The sequence below is a fragment of the Pyrgilauda ruficollis genome, unplaced genomic scaffold (assembly GCF_017590135.1).
Source record: "Pyrgilauda ruficollis isolate IOZ18807 unplaced genomic scaffold, ASM1759013v1 scaffold73, whole genome shotgun sequence".
Classification (NCBI taxonomy): domain Eukaryota; kingdom Metazoa; phylum Chordata; class Aves; order Passeriformes; family Passeridae; genus Pyrgilauda; species Pyrgilauda ruficollis.
This window is the reverse complement of record NW_024529155.1, coordinates 21,867-49,546: the sequence shown is the minus strand read 5'-3', so window position 1 is coordinate 49,546 and position 27,680 is coordinate 21,867. Positions and strand designations below refer to the sequence as shown.

The following is a 27,680-nucleotide window of genomic DNA, read 5'->3' as shown; positions in this document are numbered from 1 at the left end:
CCTCTCTGCTCTGCCTCAGACAGCACTCAGTGGGAATCTGACAGACCAAGCCTACTCTCACAAAACAAACACCCCAAGCTACACACTAAAATCCTGGTGAAAGTTGCTTGAAACCCCTGCAAGAAAAGTGGCAGCAGAGGGGGTAAAAGCTGACTTTAGTCAAGGGAAATTAGCACCTCATGCACCCTTGTCAATCAGCAGTTTCCTCTGAGTCATCTTCTGGGGACCCTCTTTCTCCTCATCAGCAACAGAGAGCTCATCTCTTGTGGACTCAGTTCCCCCAAGCCCCACACTGTCCAAATGCAGCCAAGCTTTACAAAAATAATTAGAGTGAGTACTGGAGAAGAACACCTTTTCAATCTAGTATTTCTTGTGCACAAGAGTGCAAGACACTTTCACCTTTACGGCACACATGCCTTTGAGTTCACAGCAACTGATGCCAGCTTTGATGGAAAAATATCTTGCTGAGTCTCAAAAAACACAGGCTAGCTTTCCCTTTGCTGCTCTGTGGGTCAGTCAAAGAGACAGATTCATAAAAGAAAAAGCTTCTGTCATCTCACAATACCAGCACACAGACAGTCTGACTTTTGACATGGGAAAAAAATAACATGACTACAAATAACATTGATATGGTAACACATGTTTAAAATCAATAATGAGAAGGCCAGAGGAGAGCTTATCCAGAATCCTAAGTGCCAGCCTGTCTTACAGCACTTTGACAGAGGCAGCTCCCGAAAAACAAGGTGGAGATACTTGCTTTATGGCCTGCAACTTGTCTGTGTTAATGCAATCCCACCAAAACCCAGGGACCAAACAGTTCCTGAAACGCAGAACGCAGGCAGGCTCTTTGGGACCACACAGCTCAGGTCTGAGGGGGAGCACCTGGCTGCCCCACAGCTGCTGAATTCCTCCAGAGCATTCCCCCCTCAGTCCCTGCCAAGTTCAGCATGAGCTGCACTGCTGGGCTTCTCCTCAGACACAGATTTTGGTGACTGTCACCTCTGTCTCTGTGTATGTGGGCAAGCTGTGCAGCCCACAGTCTACCACACCACCTATCCCAGGGCTCTCTGGGAATGTACAGACCATGGTCATAATTTCCATCAGATGTTTCAAGGATTTCACCTCCAGAATAGCAGAATGAATTAAATCAAACAATCCACAGCAGTGCCTAGCACAAAAAAAGGCAACATCACCACCACTGGAAATTAAATGGGAGGACATAGCACACATAATTCCTTGTGCTCTCTAAAGAAAGAGCTAGTGTGTGTGCTTAATATAACGCACCTCCACCACCAAGCAAACATTTTGTAACAAGCAGCTTTTCATCCCAAATGGCTTCCCTGCAATTTCCAGGAGAAGCAGTTATCCAGCCTCCCAGATGTCCTCAAGCTGCTTCATGGACACTTTTAAAAGCAAGCATGTGGAAAATGCAGAACTGTTCCCATGATGAAGCTAACCATTTTAGAGGAACCACAGATGTGACTCCTAACACTGGTTTCCATACATGTACTTTGTAATCAAGTCAACCATGCCAAAAAGATCCCCAAACACTGCAGACACCTTTCTTACACTTGGGTCAACACTGAGAAGTGGGTGACCTCTTCACCAGTTTTGTCCTGCTGCTGATTTACATTTTCAGCACTGTGGTAACAACCTCAAACAGAGACCTGCTTCCAAGCATTCCTAATGGAGACTGGGAAAAAGGGCTTTCCCAGTCAGCCTGATCTGCCATAGTTTATATAGGACACACTCAGCATCTTTACCCTACTGTGGACTGAAAGCAATCCTGAAGGTTTGGTGGTTTCCATTCCTTGCTTAAAAAAGGGATGTGCTCTATCTTTTAAGAGAACAGCTAACATATTTCAAAGTTTCCTTTTAATTTCTATCATGAGAATAGAGAATGGGAAGGCTGTGTAAGGAAATAGTGTTCTGGAAATAAACTAGTGCAATACGAACATTCATTGCTCCTAAGATTTCCATAGGGATGACTCCCACCTTCAGGAAGAAAGGCACCCAACTCCACTACCTAAACAAAAAAATAAATATGCTTTTATCAGACTAAAGTTTCAGATTATGTGAGTTAAAGAAAATCAGGGGTTTTATCCCACCAAGTTTGGGCTTTTTACCTGTCTTTTTTTCTAAACCTAAAAACCTGTTAGATTATTTTTTTCCTAGACTCCAAGGCATACACTTTTCTCCAGGAGACTGAACCACTGCCAAAACCACACTGCTGTTATGTTTGCTTAATTATCTAATCACAAATAAAAGGCCAAACAAAATTAAATGTAATAATAATTTTAATGAAATTTAAATGAAATAGTTTAAAATATATAAAATTGAATATTTTGTTATCTCTAAATATTGATTACTATATCCACATTGATTACTGTTTCAATTTTATCAGCACGAATCACACCTATTTATCACACTGCTATTCAAGGATCTTAACATGCTTTGCAAAAACATTAATTAAAACTCACACGGCAACAAGAAGAGAGTAAGGCAGGATCTTTTCTTTCACAGCAAGGAAAACTTCACCACCAAAAAAAAAGGGACAAAATGCTTTGACAACATACCAACCGCCTCAAGGAAAGTTGTGCTGCAGAGAACAGCAGAGGGGATGCTGGGAAGGCAGAGAAGTGCAGGAAGAAGAGTAAAGCCTAGCATTTTATCTCTTGGCAGTGCTTTTGCTAGACTGTGCTCCTATTATGCAACATTAAGTTGGCTAAGATTGAAAATAGTGATTCAAGAGTCGATTTCCTTTCTCCTGTCCCTCCTCTGCTTTCTCACCACACCTACACAATTGCTGCATCCAAACACAGCATCCACACCATGCCAAACAAAGCAGTTGCTAATTATCGTCTCTCATTACAAGGACGTCTCATCTGCACTTCTTTGGAGATTTATCACGCAGCCATTATTCCTCTCTGCAGCATGATTTCCCATTCAAGTGTGGCAAAATAAGGCAATAGCTATTTAAATGCAATTTGCAACATGTATTAATTTCTTAGTGTCTTCTGGGAAGATGGTACCTAATCCATAAATACACATCCATTTGCTTAACAAATCCGTGGACAAAAGAAAAGTAGAACTAAAGGGACAATTTCATTTCTACCGCATTTTACACACTCATTACTTCCTAATTCACCAGCACCATTCCATCAAAGTGAACTAAGGTTAGGAAAGCCCTTAATACATCCTCACCACCATGGCAGGGCTAGAAAGGAAAATAAAGAGGCTCATTCACATGATTTGCTGCTTTTGTAATTGTTATTTCCCTTAAAGAAAGCCCCAAAAGCAGGTTCTTGATGACTGCTCAGTACTCCTGCAAGCAGAAAAGATAACCTGCAAAGCTGTGAGTTCCGCAAAACAACAATGCTTCCCTGAAGGCAGCAGGTCAGAGAACATTCTCTATCCAGGAGGCTGGCACACCTCCTAAGCAAAGGTTCTATCCCCTTGAGCCACCCAGAGCAAGCACAGCATGTGGGCAGAAAGGAGCAATAAAGCGGGTGAAACTGGGGAGCAGGGCTGCTTGGGTTCTGTTTCTTAACATAAATAGCTCCATATAATACACTTTACCAAACCAGAATACCAGAAGAGTAAAGACGAAATCCGTAACCTCTCGCACTTTTACATTTTCAGCTCTTTGGACCTCAGTACCTAACTGACACCATGGCTGTTACTCAGAGCAGACAGTGTGGCATCCATGCATGAAGTCATCTACTGCCTGACACCAAAGGCTCCTCCTTGCAACAGAAGTGTTCAGTCTTCACATCAGGTCGAGAGACTGTACCACAGAGTCTATTTTTGTTACAGAAAAGAATGTTTTCAGATCAAATTTGTTTCCAAAACAAAGGAATTCACCTCCCAACGCCTGCCAGGGAGAGGGAAGGACAACATTCCTTCCTCTGCTCTCAGGAAATTACTTACCCAACTGCTGGGAGGTGTTAAGACGACTGAGTCTCTTCCTGATGCCGGTACTGGAAGGTGTCAAATGCCTCCATATCACTCTGCTGTTAGAGCAGGGTGACAGAGCCGAGCACCACACATCCAAGCTCATGCAGAAAGTTTATTTTGTCTCGTCTGATCCAGAAACACTTCATACCACTAATATATGCAGCTCCAAGTTATTTCCTCTTTGGCTTTTTTTCCTTTAGCTAGAAAGGAGCTGGTACTATCGCTGAGTGATGGATGCCTCTTAGACAGAGCTGGAGAGCCTGTGAAGCTGATGATCAGCAGCTGAGGGACAGAACAATGCAGCCCACAGAGGACTTCCCTCACCCTGCAGCAACCTGAACTCCAGCCCATCCAAGAGCAGCTGCTGCATTGTCTCACGTGTCCATGGAGGCCAGCTGCAGCCAAGGAAAGACTCCAGCTTCACCTCATGGCTGAAGAAAAGTCAGTCAGCCCTGGGGCTGGGCCGAGCCTGGGGATGACCGTGTCTACACATCTTCCAAGGGGGACAGAGATGAAAGAAGTGCACACCCTGCTTCCCCTGGAGATTTAGCATCCCCTTCAGACTGTTCAGCCAAAAAGGAGCAAATCACTATTGTCCAGTAACAGGCAATCTTTCTATGGAACTTCATGGATAGAAAGCCATGGCAAAGACAGAACAGGCAGACATCTCTCTGGGAAGACAACCCTCTGGGACCAAGAAGTACGCTGCTGCCAGAAAGGGAAAGAATTATCCTTTTCTTAAACCATGAATATGTTACCTCTGCTTACAGGCTAAATAATTTTCACAATCCTTCAGACTCTGACATAAGAGGCAAGCAGCACCCCCTTGGCATGGCAAAGGAAGCCTATCCAACACACTCATGGAAAGGGAACTGGGGTCTCCAAAAGGCCTGACACAGCGAGAGCTAAAGCCTCTGGGAGTCCAGAAGAAAACAAGAAACAGCAAGTTTCTTCACTAATACGTGGGGAAAGTGTTGGTATTTACATTTTGGTCCAGTTTTAAGTTTCAGTTCTCATCTCATTTAGACATGTTTTGCACTAGTGTACAACAAGGCATAAGTATGAGCCACTATACAAAATAGTTCAACTTCATTTTTCCTGCATGCCAGTTACCAAGATAAAGCAGGAGGCTCTCTAGTGCTTCACTCACCTATAAAATTACCTTAAATGTATCTGGTGGGGATTCTTATGGTATTTTTTTCATCCCTTACATTTGCAATTGATGTTTTTGTCCTGGGCTTTCTCAAAATGGTTGCAAGTCAGAATGAAAAGCTTAAGTTTCTGAAACTGCTGAGATTCTCATGGCACTTGACCAAAGGACATAAATAAAAATGAAAATATGCACTCCAAACATACACTTTGCAAAAGCAAAGGCAAGTTCTCTGGAGAGTCTCAGCTGTTGTCACTGCACAAAACCTACCTAGACAAAGCCAGTAAGAAGGTTAGTATGTTATTTAATAACAAGAAATGACAATCCTGTGTTCCCTCCCCAGAAACACTTAGGAAATAAAGAGTTGTTGCTGGATTTTGAGACTTTAACCCCAGTTTTGTACCTCAACAGTCTCTCTAGTTCTGTGTGCCCACACATCAACATGCAGGCAGGAAAAGGAAGGAGGATAAAAGAGATGCACAAACATAAGGATTAAGTGGGCAAAAATTGGTTATTGAGGCCTTTAGGCAAGGGAAAGAAAGCTTTCCAGGCAAGCTTGTCAGACAAATAGCCTTCCAAGGGGAGCCTTGGAGACAATCCAACTGGACACACACAGCACTGAGCTAGTCTGTGAAAGGAATTACATAACTGGCTGTGCATGACAAGAGGTTCTATGTCTGATAAGCCAAATAGTCCCTTACCACCTGATGTTCATTTGACAGAAGTGACCATTTGCAGATTATCTTCTGGATTGTGCTGGTTTCCATAGGTTTGGGGCTTTTTTTCTCTTACTGAATCAGAGAGTATATCTCCCTTCTTGCTAAAGTCACAGCAAGTCCCATCAGAGAAGTGGTCCAAGAAAATTAGCATTAACTGATCGGGACAGGCCTTTAAAACCAATGATCTAAAATTCACCAAGCCCAGTTTAAGAAGGTGAGAAGAATCTCCAGAGGGAGGTTCAGCGAGCTGCTGAGATCTGCACTGCCAATCATCCCATTTCCTAAGATTGCAAGCCTTATCATGAGGATACTGGAGATGTGGAAACCTCATCTGTGCTGAACACAAACAGAACTACAGCAATCTACACCAGCTGTTCTGCTGCACTGACCCAGTAATCATCAAGATTATGTGTCCCACTTACTGGGGGACTCTGCTGGAGGGATTAGCAGATTGTGATCATCACACTAAGCTCTACTCACAAAAGCATTAAATGTAAGGACCTAAATGTGCAAAATAATTTCCTGCTTAAGTACCTCAGTGTTTGGGGTGCCCAAGAGAAGACAATTCCTAACTGGCAGAGAGCATTACCCTGCAAGTGATTGCACAGGGAATCCCACATCTCAAAAGCTGGCCCTGGGAGCACCATCTGGACTCCCTCAAGAGCCCTGCAACATTATCCAGTTGAAAAGGCTTTGCTAAATCCTTTGCCTGTCTCCCCAGAGCATTTCTCTGGAGATATTGGCAGCCTATGATCTGGACAAGTGCAGTGTTCATGGGGTAAAAATCTGGCTGACAGCCAGACCCAGAGAGTGGTGGTGAACGGAGTTATGTCCAGCTGGGCACAGGTCGCTGGTGGTGTTCCCAGGGCTCAGTGGTGGGGCCAGCCCTGTTTAATGCCTTTATCAATGATCTGGACAAGGGGATTGAGTGCTCCCTCTATCAGTTTACAGACAACACCAAGCTAGGAGTGTTGAACCACGAGGGCAGGAAGGATCAGGACAGGCTGGATCAATGGGCTCAGGCCAGCTCTGTGAGATGCAACAAGTCCAAGTGCTTGGTCCTGCCCTGGGGTCACAAGAAGCCCTGCAGTGATGAGAGCAGGTTGTATTGAGCCGGGGGTCAGTCTCTTCTCCCAGGTAACAAGTAATAAGACAACAGGAAGTGTCCTCAAGTTGTGCCAGAGAATGTTTAGATTGAATATTAGGAAAAACTTCTTCACAGAAATTGCAGTCAGACATTGGAACAGGCTGCCCAGGAAGTGTTCAGAAACACTTTGGGGCTATAGTTTAGTGGTGAACATGGTGGTGATGGATTAATGGTTGGACTCTATGACCTTGAGAGTCCCTTTCAACCCTAATGATTCTATGGAAACTAAAGTAGTCTTCAAACACAACCTAGGGGATGACCATGCCATACTGAATTCCCAGGACTCCTGCCTTCCCTGAAGCTTCCTTTCATGTCCTGACAGGATTACCAGGGGGACAAGAACACACTGAATCACCACACTAAATCAACATCAGCAATCACAAACTCTCCTGTCCTCCCACAGGCAGGGAGACATCTTTTGTCAAAACATCTGCCTTAAGTTTGAAATGAAAACAGCTCCCTTTTTCAAGCTCTCACATATGGTTTTTCTTCCTTAATACTTTTTAAAGTATTAAAACTACATATAAGTACTACTTATATATACAATATATACTACATATGAGATACTACATATAAGCTCCGCCACCTACTAAAATATAAGCTTTGAAGGCAGAATACACTTCCGGAAATTATCTTAAGAATCTTACTGAACTTTATCAAATCTTGAGTCATCTTTCTTTTCATACAAGTGTGCACTTCATTACTTGGTAATGGAACAGTAATTGCTCTTCAGTTATGCAAGATGCACCTCTAATTTGTAAGGGGTTTCTGGAGAGGTAATGACAGATGGTTAAAAAAAATCAAATATGAGAATAGGAAAAGTTGTTATGTAAAAGATAATGGTAACCACAGAGTAGTCTGACAGCTGGGTCACAGTCGCAGCGGGTATAAAGGCACAATGCAGATCTTCCAGTCTTATGCATTCTTAAACACTGAACCTGAAGCCAAATTATTCATATTACTTTGCACTTTAATCCAACTGCATCTCACAAATGAAGCATCATCTGTGTGGGTCAACACCTGACAGCCCTGCTTTCCTGACAGCCTCCTACACACTCTAGGTAAGGCTGCCAGCAACTCAGCAGAAGGCATTTTTCCCCTCTGAAATTATCAGATCAATGCTTCCTGATTATAAAACATGTTGGATATTAAATAAAGGTATCAATCTATCTATTTTCTGGTTTCTAAAAGTAAATTGAATGTAAAACCTGCTAGCAACTACATTGTGAGGGACAATCTTGTGTTAAAAGGGACGATCACTCCAAATTTCCTCCACCCTCTTTTCTCCAACTTTGCCACTGTGAGCAGGGGCTCAGTGCAGCATTTCAAAGACCACATGTTGGCTCACAGCCCTTCCAGACAAAATGTCAGCTCCAGAATTGGAGCACTTGCGTTTGCTGATGCGTGGCAGCGCTCCTAAGATCAGGAGCAGCACACCATCCAAATGTCATCTGTGTGTGCAGATGCAAGATCAAGTGCACCTCCTCATATGACTAATTTTCCAATTAAGATTGAAACGCTTTTGTGCTAGAAGCACAACAAGCACACGGGAAGAGCTTGTTCTTGCTCCACAGGGATTTATTATCAAAGATACACTGATTTTACCCTAATCTAGTTGGTTTTACTCGAAGCTTTTACAATATGCCAGTTCTGCATAACAAAACATAACTGTATTTTACTGCTTTCAAACAGCTTAGCATGACATCCAAAGGAAAAAGTTTAAAAAACAAATAAAACAAAGATTGGCAAATGCTTAGAAAGCTTGCTTCACCCGCTCTGATCTCCATGCCAGTGTATGTATTATTAGCAGGACCAACTATCTAATGTGAGACTTGTTCCAATCCAAATACATAAACTGCATCACAACAGCAACTGCTGAGTAGATGTACCCAGAGGAAGCCCAGCCTTTCGTCTGTCTGGAACAACAATAAAACAACAATCACAGACTGCAAAACTTTCATCAAGGAGAGCCCTGTTTAATCTACTGGAAAAAGACATAATGAGATGCAGTGCTTGGCAGCTGAAATTAGATCAAACTAGAAATAGGGACATTTTTACCAGTGACAATAGCATACTGCTGCAACCATCCACCTAAGGATTATTTCAAATACTCCCTCACAATGAGTCTTTAAAGTCAGGGCTGTTGACAGATGTGCGACACAGCTCACAGAGAAATGCAGGCTTCCTGCAGTAATTCTTACATGGAGTTCTGTCTCTTCCATCATGCTCTAATTCAGATTAGATGATCATAAATGGTCCCTCTTGACCTTAAAAATCTACAATGATGCTCAAGTAATGGTAGAAATTACTTCAAGGAGTCACAGCTCTGCATAAGCCAGAGAGATCACAAACTGTGACATTTCTGCACCAACAGCCTGTGTCATTTCCCTCCCATACAAACAGGCTGAGGGCCACAGACAGAGCTGGGCTGGACAGCTGGCAGCTCAGGAATCAAATTTAGTCCCTTGCTCTTGGGTTAGCAAAAGCTGAAAGAACTGTAAAAAAACCACCATGTATCTTGAAGAAGCGCTTCCCCCCTAAAACATCAGCTACCAGAAGTGTCAAGGACTTTGAAAAGAAATAAAGGAAGAAAAACTGGTCTAATTCACATTTCCCAGCAGAGGATTGCTACAGTGTGGTCTTTATAAAAATGGCACAGGAAGAATGACAAAAAATTGTCTCTTCCCTAAATAACTGAGCAAATCTAAAATAGTTAATCCTGGAAACATTCTCAGAAGATTAGCCATGCCTCAACTAACTTTAACGATGATAATTTTTAATTTAATTTAAAGTTGAATATCCTTATGCAATAATGGCAGAGATGAAGGACTATTAGGGAATAATCTTGTTTACGGATCAGTGAACTCAGAAAATTGCCAAGGCACTGTGAAACATATTCCTTATTCACACCTCATAATTAACTGAGTGTTCTGCGGCAATATTAAAGTCATCTTCGTTATGAAAGAGCTGCTCATTTGGGCTGGTAGGCCACTGAGGGAGTCTCACTCAGTTCTGGCATTTCCAGACTCCCAGGAAAAAGCACCTTCAATCCATAAAAACACCAGACTCCCAACGAGTAAGGGAAGCCAGAGAAAGCCTTTGATCCATGACAAAAGCACAGCTTGTGCAGAGAAAAAACCCACTTCTCTCCTTCCTTAGTGTCACCTGGGAGCATTTCTCTTTTAAAGGCAATTGAAAGCAGAAAATAAGTTCTCTTAATTAATTCACATTGGAAGGCGCTTTTGATGGAGTCAAGAGGCCAAATCAGATCAAAGTAAATAATGCAACAAATAGTGACATGAAAGCCACGGGACAGCAGCTCTCATGGCTTGCACTATCTAGATCTTAGTACTCAAAAGCAACAAATGCTGAAGCTTTCAGCTTCCAGGAAAGCAGAGGATGATAGGGGAGTGTAGCCATGATATTATGAAAAATCCTTTGCTGGGATTTTTCCTCTCCTGAGAAGCTGAGGAGCCTCAGGAGAGAAATGTAAACAATTACTATCTGCTGCTGTGGAATGCAACAGGTGCATCTGTGATTGGTCCATGTGGATTGTTTTCCATTGATGACCAATCACAGCCACCTGTGCCAAAGCTGTGAGCAGTCACAGGATTTTGTTATTCTATTCTGTTCTGTTCTTGTTGTAGCCTTCTGATCTCTCTGTTCTTTTAGTATAGTCTTAATGTAGTATTTTAATATAATATTTAACATAATAAATCAGCCTTCTGAAATGGAGTCAAGCCTCGTGTCTCCACACACAGAGAGTCCCCAACAGGGGAGCTCTATCCTTTCAGCAAATTTTAAGAAAGAAATTGTCAATTTACTGGGAGGAAGACTTTTGTTGAGGTAGATCTGCTTAAGATTTGGGAAATCCTGGATTAAGTCTCTGCTTTAAGTCAGATTTTATGTTTGTGAATTTGGGCAAATGCTCAAACTTTCCGCCCTTTGATCTAGAGAGGTAGTGCTTCTCCCTAAGTGATAGAGCATAGACACAAGGGGATTCTGCCCTTCTACTCAGCCTACAAGCCTTGCCCAAGGTTTCTTTGAGATATTACTGATCCCCAAAGAGCAGTTAAGAAGAGAAGGATATATTGTAAACCCACATGTAGGTAACTAAGACCCAGATACAGCAGCTACAAACTTCGATGGTGTAATCTCTGGCCCCAAAATCAGCCTGGCTCATCTCAGCTTAGTTCAGCATCTCACTCCAGCTTTTCTCTTGTAATGGGGAACAGGCCAGACAGATGCAGCCAAACCCAGTATGCACAACAGAAAACACAGTAACAAAATATACTCTGATTTTTCCATTCCGATTTTTAGTGTACATATTACCTAAACAGACTCCAGTCAAAACAAAAGAATTAAACAATAAATAAAAAAGTGATGCCATAAATCAGCACAAAAAAAAAAAAAAAACCCACCACAGCTTATGAAAAACAGAAGTAATAATACAATGAATAAAAATCCAAGTCCCAGCATCTGGAGTACAGCATGTTATTCTGAGACCTCCTCTTCCTCTGCCCATTTCCCAAAGGATCTAATAGAGATCAAAGAGGTACAGGAAAGGGTAATAAGGCTCATCAGACACATGGAATGGTGTCTGCATGAGGAGAGAGTCAAGAGAACAGGGCTCTCCACCCTGGGAAGGGAGTACACACAGAAGTACTATAAAATTATGAAGGGCCTGAGGAAGGGAACCAGCAAAATTACTTTCTACTTCTTATCACACAAAGTCAAAGGGCTCCCAATGAAATTATCAGGTTTCAAGCAAACCAAAAGATTCCTTTATATGGTGTGTAATTAAAATCATAGAACTCACAGCGACAAGAGGCCCTCAAAGCCAGAGGAGAGAAGAGTTCTGAAAAGGAAATTAGGCAACTCCACAGAGGACAGGTCCATGGAGAGTCTTAAACACAGTGCTCCAGATACAGCATCCAGATCCATGGACTCTAAATCAATGCCTGGCACATGCTCAGCAGCCACAGTAAGGAAAAATAACCCTGTCCTGGCCCCACTCCCATTCTTCTCTTGTCTGTAAGCATTCAGTAATGACCACAGTCAGAACAGAGCTAGCTGGATCCCTGGTTTGATATGGTGTTCCCATAGTGTTCTTCCATTATGTTAAATATACTAACAGGAGTTAAACAGACAAATCCTAACTTAAAGTAAAAGGAATTCTTTGTTGGGTTGTTTTTTTTTTCCCTTGAAGAAGTATCATGCAAAAATTCCTCTATTTATATTAATTCATAGTGCTAGACCAAATGCATGAACAAATGCCTTCTGGGTGGAAAGCATCATCCCCAAAAGCTTGCATGGGCAATGAATGAAGGAATTTCATTATCCGTAGTAAGCAATTCCATGATGGAGATACCATTCAGGACCACAGGCAGGGTCATGACAGTGAATCCACAGTACGCCAGCGAAGATCAGCAAGGGAATGCTGATCATAACAGACTGATTAGGAAGATCAGCATTATCAGCCATTTAGACCACAGACCAGGTGACAGCTTTCTAAAATGAAAATTCTTGATGCTTTTACCAAAAACATTTGTATTGTAAGCAATTCATCTGCTGAAATGAATGTTTGACATAATTAAGAGTGCAGAGAAGAGGGGACAAGAGGGAGGACAACAACAAATTAATTGAGTTTACTACCAGAAAACAAAAATAAATCTCTGCTTCCAACTTTTACAGATAACTCACAGCTGCAGTGATAGAAGCTGCTGTCATGAGACTTGGCAGAAATTATGGTAAATGCAATTAAATCAGCTAATACCAAAATATTCCAAGAGAACCCAAGGCCATCATTTTATACCAGCTTGGTCTCTGCAGAAATTCCTAGCATGGTCTTGTAGGAACTGTATCTATAACAGTGGTATATGAGGGGATAAAGCTGTGTTTTATGGAAGATATAAAGGTAATGTTGCATCTCTCTTCCACCTCTAACTGATAATTACTCTTTCCCTGAATTTTATTGTGAACAATCAGTGGAAAAGTTTCTAGTCAAGCTTTTCCTGCTAATTTTCCTCTTTGGAAGAACACCCAGAGGGTTTGTTGGTATCTTTCACAGATTAAATGGAACAGTACTTTATTCCATACTTTTTATACCAGCACAACCAAAGTGCAACCATAGTTAGTTTCAAAGTAATAATTTTATGTTTAATATCTCCTTATGCCAGAGCTGATTTGCAAAACAAAGGGATTTCACAGGTCACAAAAGGAGAGATTTGAGCAGACTCAGCCCCCTGTCTGAGCAGAGGAACAGCAGCAAACGTGCTGCCAACCAAAGCTTTAAACAGAGGGAACAACTGCATTACCCATATGGCAAAAGAATGATAATTTCTTAAGATAACAGAACCTTTTAGAAAGGAGGTGAAAAAGAAGAAATCAAAACAACTACCACAGTATATTCCAGTGGAAGATTATCATTTAAATCACTCCATGATCAGCTGTGACAGGCAATGAGAACTCAAAAGGCAAAGCAGGGTGTCACCAGATGCTGCAGGACCCGTCAGACCTGGAAAGCAAACACTGGACAGCTGCATTCCAACAGCCCAAGCACAAACCTCGCCTTTCTCAGCTTACTTTGGCCAATATCTGAATTTTAACACAGATGTTTGGGAATGTGGAATGCATTTTACAAGAGTCCCTTCTGCACTACAGTTTCCTGGATATTCACATTCTGGAAATTGCTTAAAAGAATAGAAACAGAAAATCTGCATTTCAAAGATCAAGAGAAAAAAGTGTGTTCCGGCATTTCCAAGCCAAGTAGAAGATTAAGGTTTCTAATGCACTCGTTGGAAAAGAATATTGGGATAACTGCATTAGAAATGTGAAAGAGGATTTAATACCCTACTTTAGATTACGTTGAAGATTATGCTTCTAGTCAGGGAAGAATCTGTTCATCTTGGAAAGCATACAGGGAGGATGGGAGAAGCATTACACATGCTAGCAGATTGGTTTTTTTAGACTTTTTAACCAAATATTAAATCTCAACAGCTACTTCATATTAAAAAATTCAAAGTAACCCTTATCACACAACCAAAACCATCCACCTGAAGTTGCACTTGATGAGATTGGTGTCCTTGTGGTTATGAGCAAATGATTGCTTGTATCAGCCTGTGAAAACTTAAAGCCAAGTAACTTAGTCCTGAGAGTCTGCTGTCCCTCCCTTAATACATGCTGTGATTACCAGGTTCACAGAGGAAACATGGACCAGCTTGGAAAGCATCAGTCATTAATGAGGTAGGTAGTTACAGCTGAGTCCTTTACTCCTGGGAACTGCCTAGAAGTTTCCAAAAAGACCTCAGAAAAAATGTGCCTGGAAGTCAAAGTGTAAGAGAGAAATTGTTCAATTAGGTTTGCTATCCAGGGAAATACCTGCAATAATCTCGGTATCATCCATCTTCAGGCGTTGTGGTTGGATTTTTTTTTTTTATTTCCTGGGTGACTGAAATACTATTCTGTGCCAAACTAACCCAGATTTACTGCAAGGAAAATGACCTTGCAAGCCATTAGGGTTTGTTCCTGTTTCTCAGCTGCTGTTAATTCTTTGACAGTGGTTTACAGGGCTTTCAGAGAAAGCCAATGGACACGGGCATGCTGCTGCTTCAAACACTGCTTTAATGAGCCTGCCAGGAACTGTGAATAGAAAGGCAGTCCTGTGAAGCAAAGGGAATGAACAGAGACTCCTGTGAGTCAGCTCTGGGACACACAGGCTGCACCTACAAATTGGGGATTTCCAATTAGCAACACTGGGAACAGAAGAGGCTGATGTACAATGAAGTGACTGCAACTGCAGGGCTCAAACGCAGTTCCCATTAATGAGAGAGAAAAATCTTCTCCCTCTGCACATGAATGAATAAGCCATCAGCATCTTTCAGAAGATGGGGAAAAAAGAAACCCAAAACCAGTCATTAACTTTTCCTCCTGATTCCATTTTGCACAGCACCATTCTTTGTCCCAGGTGCAGTTTCCACAAAATGGATTTTCATTAACTAAATCAAAGTCTAAAGAATCTTTAAAAGACTAAATAATCTTCTCTAGGGAAAAAAAAAAAACCCAAAAAAAACCAAGCTAGAACATGTTAAGTCATCATCAGCTAAGAAAAGTATCATCAGACTCAGTCTTGTCCCTTTTTTCTGACATTCAATGTACATGAAGGCAAACTACTTCAGTTTATTTGCTGCTTACTGAAATAAATAGGGCCTCTTGGTACTGTCAATATAAATAGTCCAGGAGAAATTATTTACTTTCCTCTTCCTTCTAGGAAGTACTTAAAAAGAGGGAGAGAGGTGTTTTTCTGCACTGCAAGAAAAGTGCTATCCAGAACAGTGGCTGAAACAGATCCAACAGAGGGTGTCAAATTTAAAACCAACCCTCTTCTAGTCAAACAACTGCATGCACAAGTGCCTACTTTTCCAGCCACAGGGAAGCCAAGAGTGAGATCAACTGTGGCTCCATGCCACCCCAAGCACCAGAGCAGACCAGGCTCCTGGCTTATGCCTGGCTCTCCAGGCTCCCTCCTCCTCAAACCCAGGCAGCGAGCACAGAGAAAACTCCCAAGTTAGCTATAGGGCAGAGGAGGGCTGAACCCTCAAAACTGGAGAGAAGAGGTCAAAAAGAAACTGGGGTTTGCAGCCCATAGAGCAGAAACCCATGCAGAGGGGAGGAGGAGATAAACAAAGACAGTGAGTGCTATAAGAATCCAGAGGGACCTTGCCCCCATGCTGGGCAGAGCTCCCATGGCAAAAGATTGAACTGGAGAGATGGGAGGAGTGGGGAGCACAGGGAGAATGCAACAGGCAGTACAAGGAGACAGATCAGGGCCCCTGAATTGGCTTGACAAGGACTGAGGGGACAGGAGTACAAGAGGGACCTTGGGAATGAGACTAATACAGTAGCTCTTGAGGAAAACAGCAAGATCCAAAAGGCAAAGCCTGAGGAGCAAAGACTGGAAGCAATTAAATTGCTGAGGAAAAGCAAACAAGAGAAGAGATGAGGACAGGATGAAGCAGGTGAGGCAGGGCAACTAACTGGGGAGAGAGGAAGGAAAGGACTGCCAGAAGAAGCTGCACATGCTGGGCTGGATTCGTTCCTCTCTGAGTCTTTTAGGGATCATATCATTGTGCCTCCTCAGTCTGCAAATATCTGAAGGAAGAGGTCCCTCACCTCTCAAGACAGACTCTTACAGAGGACAGTCTCTTGCTGCCACCAGGCAGTCTGCTTGCTCAAACAGCAGATGTCCATGAAGTAAATACAAAGGTGAATCCGACTCTTAACATCCATGTGGTTCCCCACTATAAAATTTCTGGCTATTCACTTTACTTGTTCTGAATAGTAAGGAAGTTACACATCCAGAAATTATGCCAAAAGTACTTTGGAAGACTACAGACCTAAGTAACAAACTGTAAGGAAATACCAGCACTTGGTAGTGTGTACACAGACGAATTACTGAGAAGTTGTAAATCTGTCTCAGAGCAGGACTTGAACAACACAAAGTAAGTAGGACATGGGGCAATGCTCTGGACCAGGAAGAAACAAAATATCAAATACTTACTTATTAACTAATCACCATCCATTCTGGGCAATGACTCGAGCAGGGATTGTGCAAAAAAGAAAAAGCTATGTGATAGTGTAATTAAAGACTGCCACAATAAAAACACACAAGGAGGCCAAAATTAAAGCAGATCTTTCTTATCTGGCTATTCCATATTTTTGCAGCACAATGAGGTCAAAACAAGTATTTTTTTTGCATTCATGCAACCTTAGTCATCACCATATCATCAGTGCTGCTCTTAACTGAACTTCAGTCTGCAAGCAAAGTTCAGTTACTTGTACTGAAACAAGTACTTGAAGATTTCAAAAATTAAGACACATAATGGCACAAGCATGCCTAAGAGAGAATCCTTGGCTTTGTTTCTCTTTTGGGAGGGGGACAGAAGACAACCAGCACATCACACAAATTGAAGTAGAAAAGCAGCAGGCATTACTGTGCCTCATCTTCCAGCACATGCCATGGGAGCAGAGAGATGGAATTATTTCCCCAAGATTACACAAGGATTCTCTGGAAGATAGTTGCAGGCCAGAGTACGTAAATCCTTGGCTGAATCCTTGTAAGCACAGCAGCACCCACATCTCATGTGTTTCTAGGCTCTAGCAGAGCCTTCTGGTGGCCTCAGGTACCATCTGTGCATGACAATATTGTCACTGACTGCAGGGGAATTCCTGGCCTTCAGAAAGAGTCACTCAACATTTCCTATGCAGACTTTACAGACACAGCAGTAGAGAGAGCTATTGCTCAAACTCACAATGGAAAAACCATCTGAAGAACTGAATTCAGAGAAGAATAAACCACAGGCCAAATCCACCTCTGCAATCCATCTCCCCAGAGGCAGCCAAACTTCATTCATAACCTAAGCTTACTAAACAGCAAGAATGACAGAGCCTTAGCAAACCTGCTAGAATTAAAAAAACTTGCACCACAGAAGCAGCATCCCACGGATCCCAGGATAGCAATGACACTTACCTAATCTGCCATCTTTCAGCACGCACTGTGCCTCCCCAGGCCTTGGGAATCAGGGCCCTACTTGCCTTTTGGACAAACTTGTCCTATTCTCAATTCAATTTTAAATATAAATTAAAGGGGGGGGGGGGGAAGAAATCAGCCTATAGCCAGTGACAATGCAGCACTTCCTTTTCTCTGCTTTCACACAGAGGCAATTCATACCAACCTTTGCTCAGAGCATCACAGACTGGGAGCCTGATCCTTTTGTTGTAATGTCTTGCAACCCTAAGGACATCACCAGTAAGAGAGGAAGGAAAAAGCCTGGGCTGGCTCTATTGCTTAATGTTCCAGATTACTCATTTTGTTTTCCTCAAGAAGAAAAGCATTTTGACTGCTAGGCTCCCAGATGTTGCAGTAAGGTAGAAAAATCATAAAGAAAGGCTTCATAAAAGCAAGCCTGTTCTTCTAACATCAATGGCTGGCATTGTCAGGCTAGCATTTTGCAAGTTCCCATGTGAAAGCAATCCTGGTGTGAGCAGTTCGTTAGCATAACAATCTGTTCCTGGGTGAAAAACATCTTGCACCTGTATAAACTGTTTTTACACCATTAGATAGAAAAATAAAACTATCTCTCACAAACAACTTTTCCTGCACGTACACACGGAGGGCTTGAGTGACCAATCAATACAGGGTGACAAAAGGCTTCATAAAAGCAAGCCTGTTCTTCTAACATCAATGGCTGGCATTGTCAGGCTAGCATTTTGCAAGTTCCCATGTGAAAGCAATCCTGGTGTGAGCAGTTCGTTAGCATAACAATCTGTTCCTGGGTGAAAAACATCTTGCACCTGTATAAACTGTTTTTACACCATTAGATAGAAAAATAAAACTATCTCTCACAAACAACTTTTCCTGCACGTACACGCGGAGGGCTTGAGTGACCAATCAATACAGGGTGACAACTTGTTACTAACCAATAAGTAATTGGCAAGAAAACTACTAAGCAATTGGAGACCCACGCAAGGTCTGTAAAACTGTATAAAAAGAGTTATGTGAATGAACAGGGAGCTTTTTTCCACCATGAAGGAAACAGAGTCCATGTGATTTATTCCCATACCCAGACCTTTTCACCACAGACAATCCCAAACTGCCCTGGAATTTCTCCACCAGCTTTTGCACTGGTGTTTGCAAAGCCCTTTAACACTTCCTTGCTATTTTGCTGTTGCACGGCAAGGAACTTTCAGGCCAGAGATAAGTACCCAGGTTTCCTGCCTTATTTTAGTCAGGGGCAAACACACAACATAAATAATAGTTACCTCCCTGCTGCTTTTCTCAGAGACACACATTGCTTTTTGCTGCTGTGCTTTGCATATGAAAGTGACCACCACTGACCTCCAGGGTGTGTAAGTGCAACTAGGAAAAACTTACCAAAATTTAAGAAAGTTGTACCCCATCTAACAGAAAGTGTTTTCCTCACACTTTTATAACCCAGGCAGTTTCATAGCCACACTTTCCTATCAAACACCCTCTAACAAATTCAAGAAAAGGTGAAGTTAGCACACGTGAAAGCCCACATCTGGGAAAGTGGTCACACTGTTCTGTCTTTATCAGTTACAAATCTAGGACATAGCACTGCACTGTGTGGCATGGGGAAGGAGCAGAAATTCAGCTGACACTTCTGCTTTTTGAACAGGAATTTCATGTTCAAGCAGAAATGCGCTATACTATCATATTAGTAAAAAAAAAATTAAAAATCATTGCTACACAAGGATTGGAAATAGAAGCAGGCAGTGAGGAAAAGCCAAGCAATTGCTACACAATCCCACATTGTGTGTGCCAGTGCCTTCCCTTCATTTCTCCCTCTGCTCTTCCTTCATGCTGAAGGACAGCATCTGTTTCAGCTCAACCCCTGACCAGGCACACTGCACAGGGACTCAGGGAAGATATGTTATGACCTCAACATGTTTTTCCTCACAGTCTATCAAACTTAGGGCCGGTGCAGACATCCCTGGAATGCACCACATTCTGCAGAGCATTTCCATCTTCCTTCCCTTGCTACTGTCAGAGGAAACAACAGCACCACCAGTTTAGTCATCAGATCCCATTTATCCCTGCTACAGCCTTTAGGATTTCATTGGATTTTGGATCAATGGGGTTTTGGGCCTGGTTCCCACAATGCTAATGAGTAGAGAGCTCTCACACTCTTTTAAACACACAAACACAGATCTAAAGTGATGCTGCTGGGCACAGCTCCAGGTACACCTGCTTTTTCTGTAACCTGGCAAAAAAATTAAATAAAATATGTAAATAAAAAGAACCTACAAAAAACACCATTTGACCATTCATACACATGGAAAATAGCAGCATTAATTCCAGTCTATGGTCCACTCCAAGGGAAGAGTCTCACCACCAGCAGACGCAATAAAAATGAGCTTCTAGGATACCAAAGAGAACAGAGATTTCAGTTTCAAAAGTATGCAAGCTATTGTGGAGTCTTGTTTTTCAAGAAGCTTAGACTGCAGTCCCCAGCTACTGATACAGCTCAAAACCTTCAGAGTGATTAGGTGGCTTAGAGGTGTTCATGGGCTGGACCACATTTAGCAACACAGAGTGTGAGGCACATAGAATGTGGCATAACCAAAACCAATTAAGAAAATAAAAAAAAGGTTAAAAAATAGATGCCAGTTTTCAGTGGCTTCAACAAATTATGAAAAAGAGAATGAGTGACAATTGCCACTGATAGTGATTTTCAACAGGACACACACCACACCAGAGTGAAAGCACTGAGGCCTTACCCCAAACACAAGCACAAGCCTGACATGAAAGTTCCTGTCTGTCCTTCCCCATTTATATTATATGGAAAGGCACATACACTCACAAGCCTCTTTCAGGTTTTAAAACTCAGGGAGAGGAATCAAACCCACAAGAGACTGTAGTTACCTCATCTCAGTAGCATATGCCAGCATTCCCCAAAATTGCAATAAATTGTGGTGATAAAACCTACAACTTCCTCCAGACTAACTCATTCCTTACTCCTAAAGGCAACTAGGACTGCAACCCACATATTCATTGGATAGCTGAAGATAAGAGCAAGTGACAATAAAGAACAAAAATATCTCTGCACCAAGAATTTACATAACTAGCTCCAGTTACTGCTAATTAGACCAATTCCCTTAATTCCTCCATTACATCTTCCTGCATTTTTCAGTTAGCTCTAGTAAGAAGAGGTATAATAAATTCTTATTAAATAGAAACCTACTTGATCACATTACAAGTACTTAAAAGTACAGATTAGTGCCCTACTATTTTATTCTAATGAAAACCTTACAACTAGTAATCTGGTAGACTAAATAAGATACCTGAAGCTACTTCACTGTGCCAAGTCTGTCCACCAATTTTGGAGCTTCTGAAATATTTAAAGCTTCCCCACCCCCACCCCCTCTTTTGCTATGCAAGAAGACCTACACAAGTCAGAAAAATGTGAATTACAAGGAAAAATTGCATAATGAATCTTACAGATTCAACAGCAACTTCATCTTTTCTTTCTTTTTTCTTCCATAGCAAGTTTGTTGTTTTTGGTTTTTTTTAAATAAATACAGATTATATTTTAATAGAGAAATTGTCTTTTTGAGTTCTTCTCGCTTCGTATCATATAATATGTCAACAGTACAGCTCTCACAGGCAAGCTTCCCTCTCAGCCACTGGGACCAAGCCAGCTCCACTTTGGGCATCCCACAGCTAACTCTCACACAGCAAGTCATTGCAAGTGTGTTGTACACAGTCAGTCACTTGAGAAGAGAGCAGCTGAGCAGCTTACACCACCATGAGAGCCCCTTTTCAAACAGAAAGCAGCTATGTACATGCAGGGCTTGATTTGCCATGTGCAGAAATCCTTCACAGCACTTGAAGAGGCAGCTGCCAAAAAAGCAAATGCCAACTGGCAGCGTGGAGGAGCTCACTCTGAAGCCATCCCACGTGCACGGGCTCTCCAGCACAGCTTCTGCAGCCTCTCCTGAAGAGGCTGGGAGATGAGAGGCTTTCCCTTTGTGTAAGAAAAGGATGTCCCCAAAAGCAGGGGCAGAGGGAGGGTGTCTGGAAAAACGTACAAAGCAAAGGAGGGGAGAAAGGAGCAGTAGGAAGAAACAGGAGAAAAAAAAACAAGGAACAAGATGACAGAACAAGACAGAAGTTGTTTTTTATATTGATAACCTCCTGCTCCCTGTTGTGGACATCAGTCTCTCCCAAGTAGCAAGCAACAGGACAAGAGTAAATGGCCTTGAGATGTGCCAGGGAAGTTTTAAATTGGATATTAAGAACATTTTTTTTACTGAAAGGGTTGTCAACTGTCACATTCATATTTTCTGAAAAATCCCTTCACCCAGGATTTTTCTCTTGGGAAGCTGAGAAGCCTCAGAGAAAAAGGAAAACAATAATTATCTCATTTGCTTCTCCTGTGTTTTGCTCATGTGGAATGTGGTTGGAGATTGTTTTCCAACAGGTGATTGTTTAATTGGATACTGGTGTGAGTTGTTTTCACTCATTGGCCAACCAGTGCCAAGCTGCGTGGGGACTCTGGAGAGAGTCACCAGTTTCATTATTATCTTTTTAGCCTTCTGTAAGTATCCTCTCCGTATTCTTTAGTATAGTATAGTATTCTTTAGTATAATATAGTATCATAAAACAATTAATTAACCTTCTGAGAACATGGAGTCAGATTCATCATTCCTTCCTTCCTCTGGGGGCCCTGCAAATACAATAGTCAACAACAGACTGCCCAGGGAAGCAGCGGAGTCACCATCACTGAAGGTATTTAAAAGATGTGCAGGTGTGGCATTAGGGACATGGTTTAGTAGCAGGCTTGGCAGAGCTGAGGTAATAGTTGGACTTGATAATCTTAGATGTCTTTTCCAACCTGAACAATTCCGTGATACTATCCATCAGGGAAAACAGAGACAAAGACAAGGATCAAAGAGCACAAAAACACTAACACGTCCTCATATATTTGTGGGATTCATATTCTCTGAACCTGAGAGAAGCAATAAGGGAAGCAGAGAAAATAATTATCAAAACAATTCTTATCTCATTTGCTGCTCCTGTGTTGTGCCAAAGTAGAATGCAATATGGAGATTGTTTACCCAAAGTGATGGTGTTTTGTTTCTTTGGCCTATCAGGGCCAGCACGTGTGCAGACTATCGGTCAGCAGCAGTGGAGTGAAGTTGGTGCTTGGGCAGATTCAGTTTTAGATGTAATGTAATATAGTGTAATATAGAATAGTAATAAAGTATAATGAAGTAATTAATTAGCCTTCTGATAACCATGGAGTCAGATGCATCATTCTCTCCCCATAGTTGGGGTTGCCCTGATTTCCGATAGATATTCTCTTCCTTTCTCCCCTAACCCTCCTTCCACCTCCTCCTGTCTTCCCTCTCCAGTAACACAAGAACTACAGCAATTTCAGGATAAAAACGGCTAAAACAAAGTGAACAGAGCAGGAGTGGGCAGCAGTACCTGCGAATGGCCCAGATGGCCCTGCTGGGCACGGCCAGGCCCCCGCTGGGCTGCTCCTGGGGCGCTGGCGGGTGGCAGGAGCTCCAGGCGCCGCGCTGGGCAAAGCGCTGCTTCCCGTTCTCCCGGCCGGACAGCGGCACCTGCGGCGAGCCACACCGAGAGGACACAGACAGCCAGGCAGGCCTCTGGTGAATGTCCCCATTCCTCCTGAGAATAGGGAGGAGAAAGGGAAAGAAAAGGATGTAAGGACTTGTGTTCTTTGCACCTTTACTTAACAAAAGGTTGAACTCTATGAAATCGGCACAACGCGGTATCAAACTACAACAGACAACATTGCTTTAATCCATAAAAAAAGCCTTTGTGTGCTGAGAGGACAGTATTTATTAGATCCTAACTAGAGCTAGAGACTTGACAGCAAGAGAAGCTGAGCATTCCTGTATCAAGCTGTTCTCTGGACCTCTGAAGATGAGAAGCACTGTGGTGTCACTCCTAATTTTTTGCTCCAGAAAACAAATGATGTTCCACCACTTTTAAACAGAAAACAAATCTGGGCAGGTTGGAAGAAGGAGCAGTAAGTTTTCAGCGGCACATAGAAGGCTGTTTGTTTTCTGCTGCCCCTTAAAGTCAAATGCAGTCGTAAAATCCTGAGCGTCACAAAGAGATAAATGCACAATACATGCAACCAGAGGAGATACAAAAATACAGCACGTCTGGACTAAAGAGTTTCATTCCTACAAGCTAAACAGTGCCACATCTGGGCATCTGGCTGCCACTGAAACAAAAAAAATAGCTTGAAGAGACCCCCTGGAATGTGGGCCTATGAAAAGGGGGGACGGAGGAAAGGAGGGAGGAGGAAGGCACAGATTTTCCTCCAGTTAATTAACAGTTGTGCTCCCTTTAGCCAGGCAGCTCCTGAAACACGCCTGTCAGGGTGCAAATGCAAGTGTTAACAAGCAAGCTGGCTGTCAGCCCCCAGAAATCTCCCTGGCTACTTGCCCACCAGTCACACCATTAAGAACTACTTATCCAGTGAAAAGAGGAGGAATCCCCTGCCGATCCATTGTACCTGCCTGCTGATTGCTAGTGCTGCCACAGGGCAGGTCTGAAACTGGTCTGTGCCCATTAGGGCCTAGAGAAAGAGCCGCAAAGGGAGGGAAGCCAGGATGCTCCTGAGAGTCCCTCTTCTCCTCCCTGCAGTTACTGCTCTCACCTTGTGCCAGCTCTGTTCATTTAATTCACTGCAGAAACACAAATTCAGGGTCCTTTTTATAACCCAGATACACACAAGCTCATGTAGGGTGTGACAGGTTCCAGGGCTGGTGGGGCAGCACCAGTGGAAGCACAAGAAATGATATGAAGAACAAGATCTCCCATTCTCAGGAACAGTGAGCTCTTACACTCACTCACAGATCTGAACCAGGGATGTTTTGGGAGAGAAACAGATAAAAACCATATAAAATGGTTAATATAAAAATATTCTAATAAACCAAGACTTCTGACTTTGAATGGAGATGGAAAATAGCATAGTTATTTGTGACACTAAGTGGGTGAGGGGTACAAACTTCAAAGTATTTAATTTTTCTCCAGTGACTTCTGAGAGCTGCTCATTATTCCAACCAGAACTGGATGGGTATTTTCCCTCTTTTTCCATTCTGAAAGGATAGAAAAATATCAAACCTAGTTTTACTACTAAACATCATATAACATTTCTAAACCCAAGGCATTGTGACAGAATAATCAAGCAGACATTGTGAATGGAAGGAGTTGAACCAGAGAAACTTTAGGATGTTGATGCTTCAGTCAGAACTCCCACACTAAAAATAAATGTTAGTCTTGCCAGGGTGAATTCAGCATTTTAGGGATCAGTTCTTCTCATCTGGTTGATTTACCCAACAAAAGTAATCAGGCAGCAAAAGAGTAACAAAAAAATTAAAAAAACAAACACAGAATGCAATTGTGGGTCCCTCCAAATTTGTCAAATGTGTACCATCCATCTAATCCAGCAGGGCAAGTCCATCTCCCCTCAGTGCTGTATACCATAATAACACATATTTTAGACTAACAGGTGAAAACACCAGAAAAACACCATGATCATAAGAAGTTACTTACAATTTGAGTCCATTGTAGGAGAGGGAAAAGAAGTCATAAACCAAGCACACACCAAACACAGTGACTCCAGTTTCTTTCACCAGCATTGCACACGTCCCAAGGAATAAACTAAGCAGCAAAAAGAATGGGGAGGCAGTGGGAGGGAAATGTTCCCCAACATAAAGCTGATCCACACTCCTGAAAAACAGAATTGACATAAAATATCTTAACTTCTCTGCTATTTTCATGTTCACTACAGTCACACAAATACTGAGACACTCCTCCTTAATGCCTTAAGATGGCTGACACAAACATGTCCAGACATGAACAATCTAAAATGAGAAAAGGCTTAGCCACAGGACAGGAAGGGAAGATGCAAATATGGGGAGCTGCTTCAATTCTTGGTGCACAAGAGGTGAAACAAAGACAAGGAGAAAAATAAAGTAGACTTGAAACAGTCAGAGGAAGGCAGAGTAAGTACAGAGAAGGCAGGAAAACACCTGCTTTCTGTCATGTGGAACACACATGCTTAATTCTCCTTCTGGGACAAAAAGCACTAGGCAAGCAAAAATTCCTCCATCCCACCCACAGTCCCCTGAGTCAAAGATGTGTCCTAATCATTAACAGACTGGGCAGCAAGCCCCTATCACATGGGAGAAGCCAGGAAAGAACTGAAATCAAACAGACAGATTCCTGTGGGTTCACTGGGCTTCACACCTTCTGAAGAAAACAATATTGTGGGTTTGTAGCAGACAGCCCCAGAGGGATATCAGCAGTTTTTCCCTGTGGCTGTGATGACATGGTGCTATTTCTGAATGCAAACAATGTTATTTCAAACTGCAAATAATGCAAAAGGTGCAGAAACCCCATCCAAGTAAGCTATTCCTGTATCTACACTTGTTCAGTTAGTTTTAGAGCAAGCAGTGCCAAGTTTTCACCTGAAAAGGATGACTGATGGTCTCAACACACTCCTTAATTCTCTCAGAGTCCCACAGTCACAGCATGCATTTGAAAGGCAGGCATGTGTCTGCTCTTCACTCTACACACAATTTGCCTTCCACTGAAAACATTTCTTTACAATTGTTTGCAATTTCTTTACAATCTGTTTTATGGTCAGCTGCAATGTCAGTGGAAGAGGGATTGTCAATGTTGACTCCTGGTTTAGTGGTTTTTTGTTCTCAGAAGTATCACCATGGCTGCAAGCAGGGACCAGCACACTTCCATACAGCAGAGCTGTGGGAAGCACCTCTGCAAAACAACCATTAAACACTGACAGCTGCCTCTGGCCCCCTCCTCAGAATAAAGAATCTCATGATGTTACCACGTACCTATTATAGGAGAGAAAAGCCAACAGAAAGAGTAGACAGGCAAGGACATCTGCTCTGCCTACTATACCTGTTACCTGAAAGGAAAGGAGACACACAGGTGTAAAAACACATCTAAAAATGTAAAAACATTCAGTGACTGCCTCAATAATCCATGCTCAAAGCTACTATTTTAAGGTTTTGATCTTTCAGTGTTATCCTCCCTCAGCATACCAAAATGTTACTTGGACAGCGTAGGGTATGCTCAGTTTTGTCTGCTGCATTTCTAGCTTGGCAAAACAAATGAGTAAGCCAACAGTAAAGTCATTCCTTACATAATAAAATATTAATTAAGTTATATAGAAAATGCCAATTTTAAGGATTTGTTTTAATTTTCTATAATAAAGCTTAGATAAGAAATGCATCCAACTCCCAGTACTGAAATTTGTTAAAGAAAATTACTTACTATATAAGTAACATTGAAATGAACTTTATCACCAAAAAGGAATAGGATAGAATTTACAGAATTTATTCCTCCTGAACAATCTGAGTATGCAAGTTTTTTTCTACAGATTAATTAATAAAATCTTTTACTAAAAGAGAGAATACTGAAGAAGAATGGATAAACACTCTTTTTTACAGTTATTTCAATATCCTATTTCATAAGGATCTAAAATTCACCCATAAAGCAAATAAAAGGCCCTTTGAAATCTCGCCCCTTTTGAGATTACATAATTAAGTTATATTCAGAGTCTGGCATTTATTTTAACCTTTTAAAGTTCTGACCCAGACAAAAATAAATTCTAAGACCGCCTCATCTAAAACCTCCCTTAAAATATAAAGCTGCACTATCAAAAGGAGCCTAGCTGATTAGTTCACACAACACAGCACAGGGAGTAACTCCAAAGCTTGTGGCTTTTTGTTATTAAGGTAATCTCTCCTCAAAAGTTCTCAGCCACAGGAGCTGTTTCCCTTCCCCATTTACAAAGGCTTGGAATGAGAGCAGTGTGATGTCAGTGGTATCTCAGCTAATGAGAGCATTTCTTTTTTTACAGTGTGGAGAGCTGGACATTACCTTTCCTTCTCCAAGACAGCAAGAATCCTTTTAACTATAGAAGTACCTCCTAGTGCTAACAGACTGCAGTTTTGGAATGATTATGTCTCTAAATGTTTGCTTATAACAAACAGAAAGATTTCCAGTATAAGCTGCTGTTCTGTAAACTTACGCTGGCATTCGTAACAACTTTTTTTCTGAATAGGATTCTCCTAGTTTTTAATTGAAATAAATATAAATTAATCTGTG

At 42.0% G+C, this 27,680-nt stretch overlaps 1 protein-coding gene across 1 annotated transcript in view; it reads right to left on the bottom strand.

The window, feature by feature from the left end:
- Positions 1-27,680, bottom strand: part of TMTC1 (transmembrane O-mannosyltransferase targeting cadherins 1) — a 137,577-nt gene that overhangs the window by 97,343 nt on the left and 12,554 nt on the right. The window contains exons 3-5 of the mRNA XM_041485925.1: positions 26,402-26,475; positions 25,095-25,271; positions 22,986-23,192 (exon numbers count right to left, since the gene is read on the bottom strand). Coding sequence (XP_041341859.1) covers positions 22,986-23,192; positions 25,095-25,271; positions 26,402-26,475 — 458 coding nt within the window. The remainder of the gene's footprint in view (positions 1-22,985; positions 23,193-25,094; positions 25,272-26,401; positions 26,476-27,680) is intronic.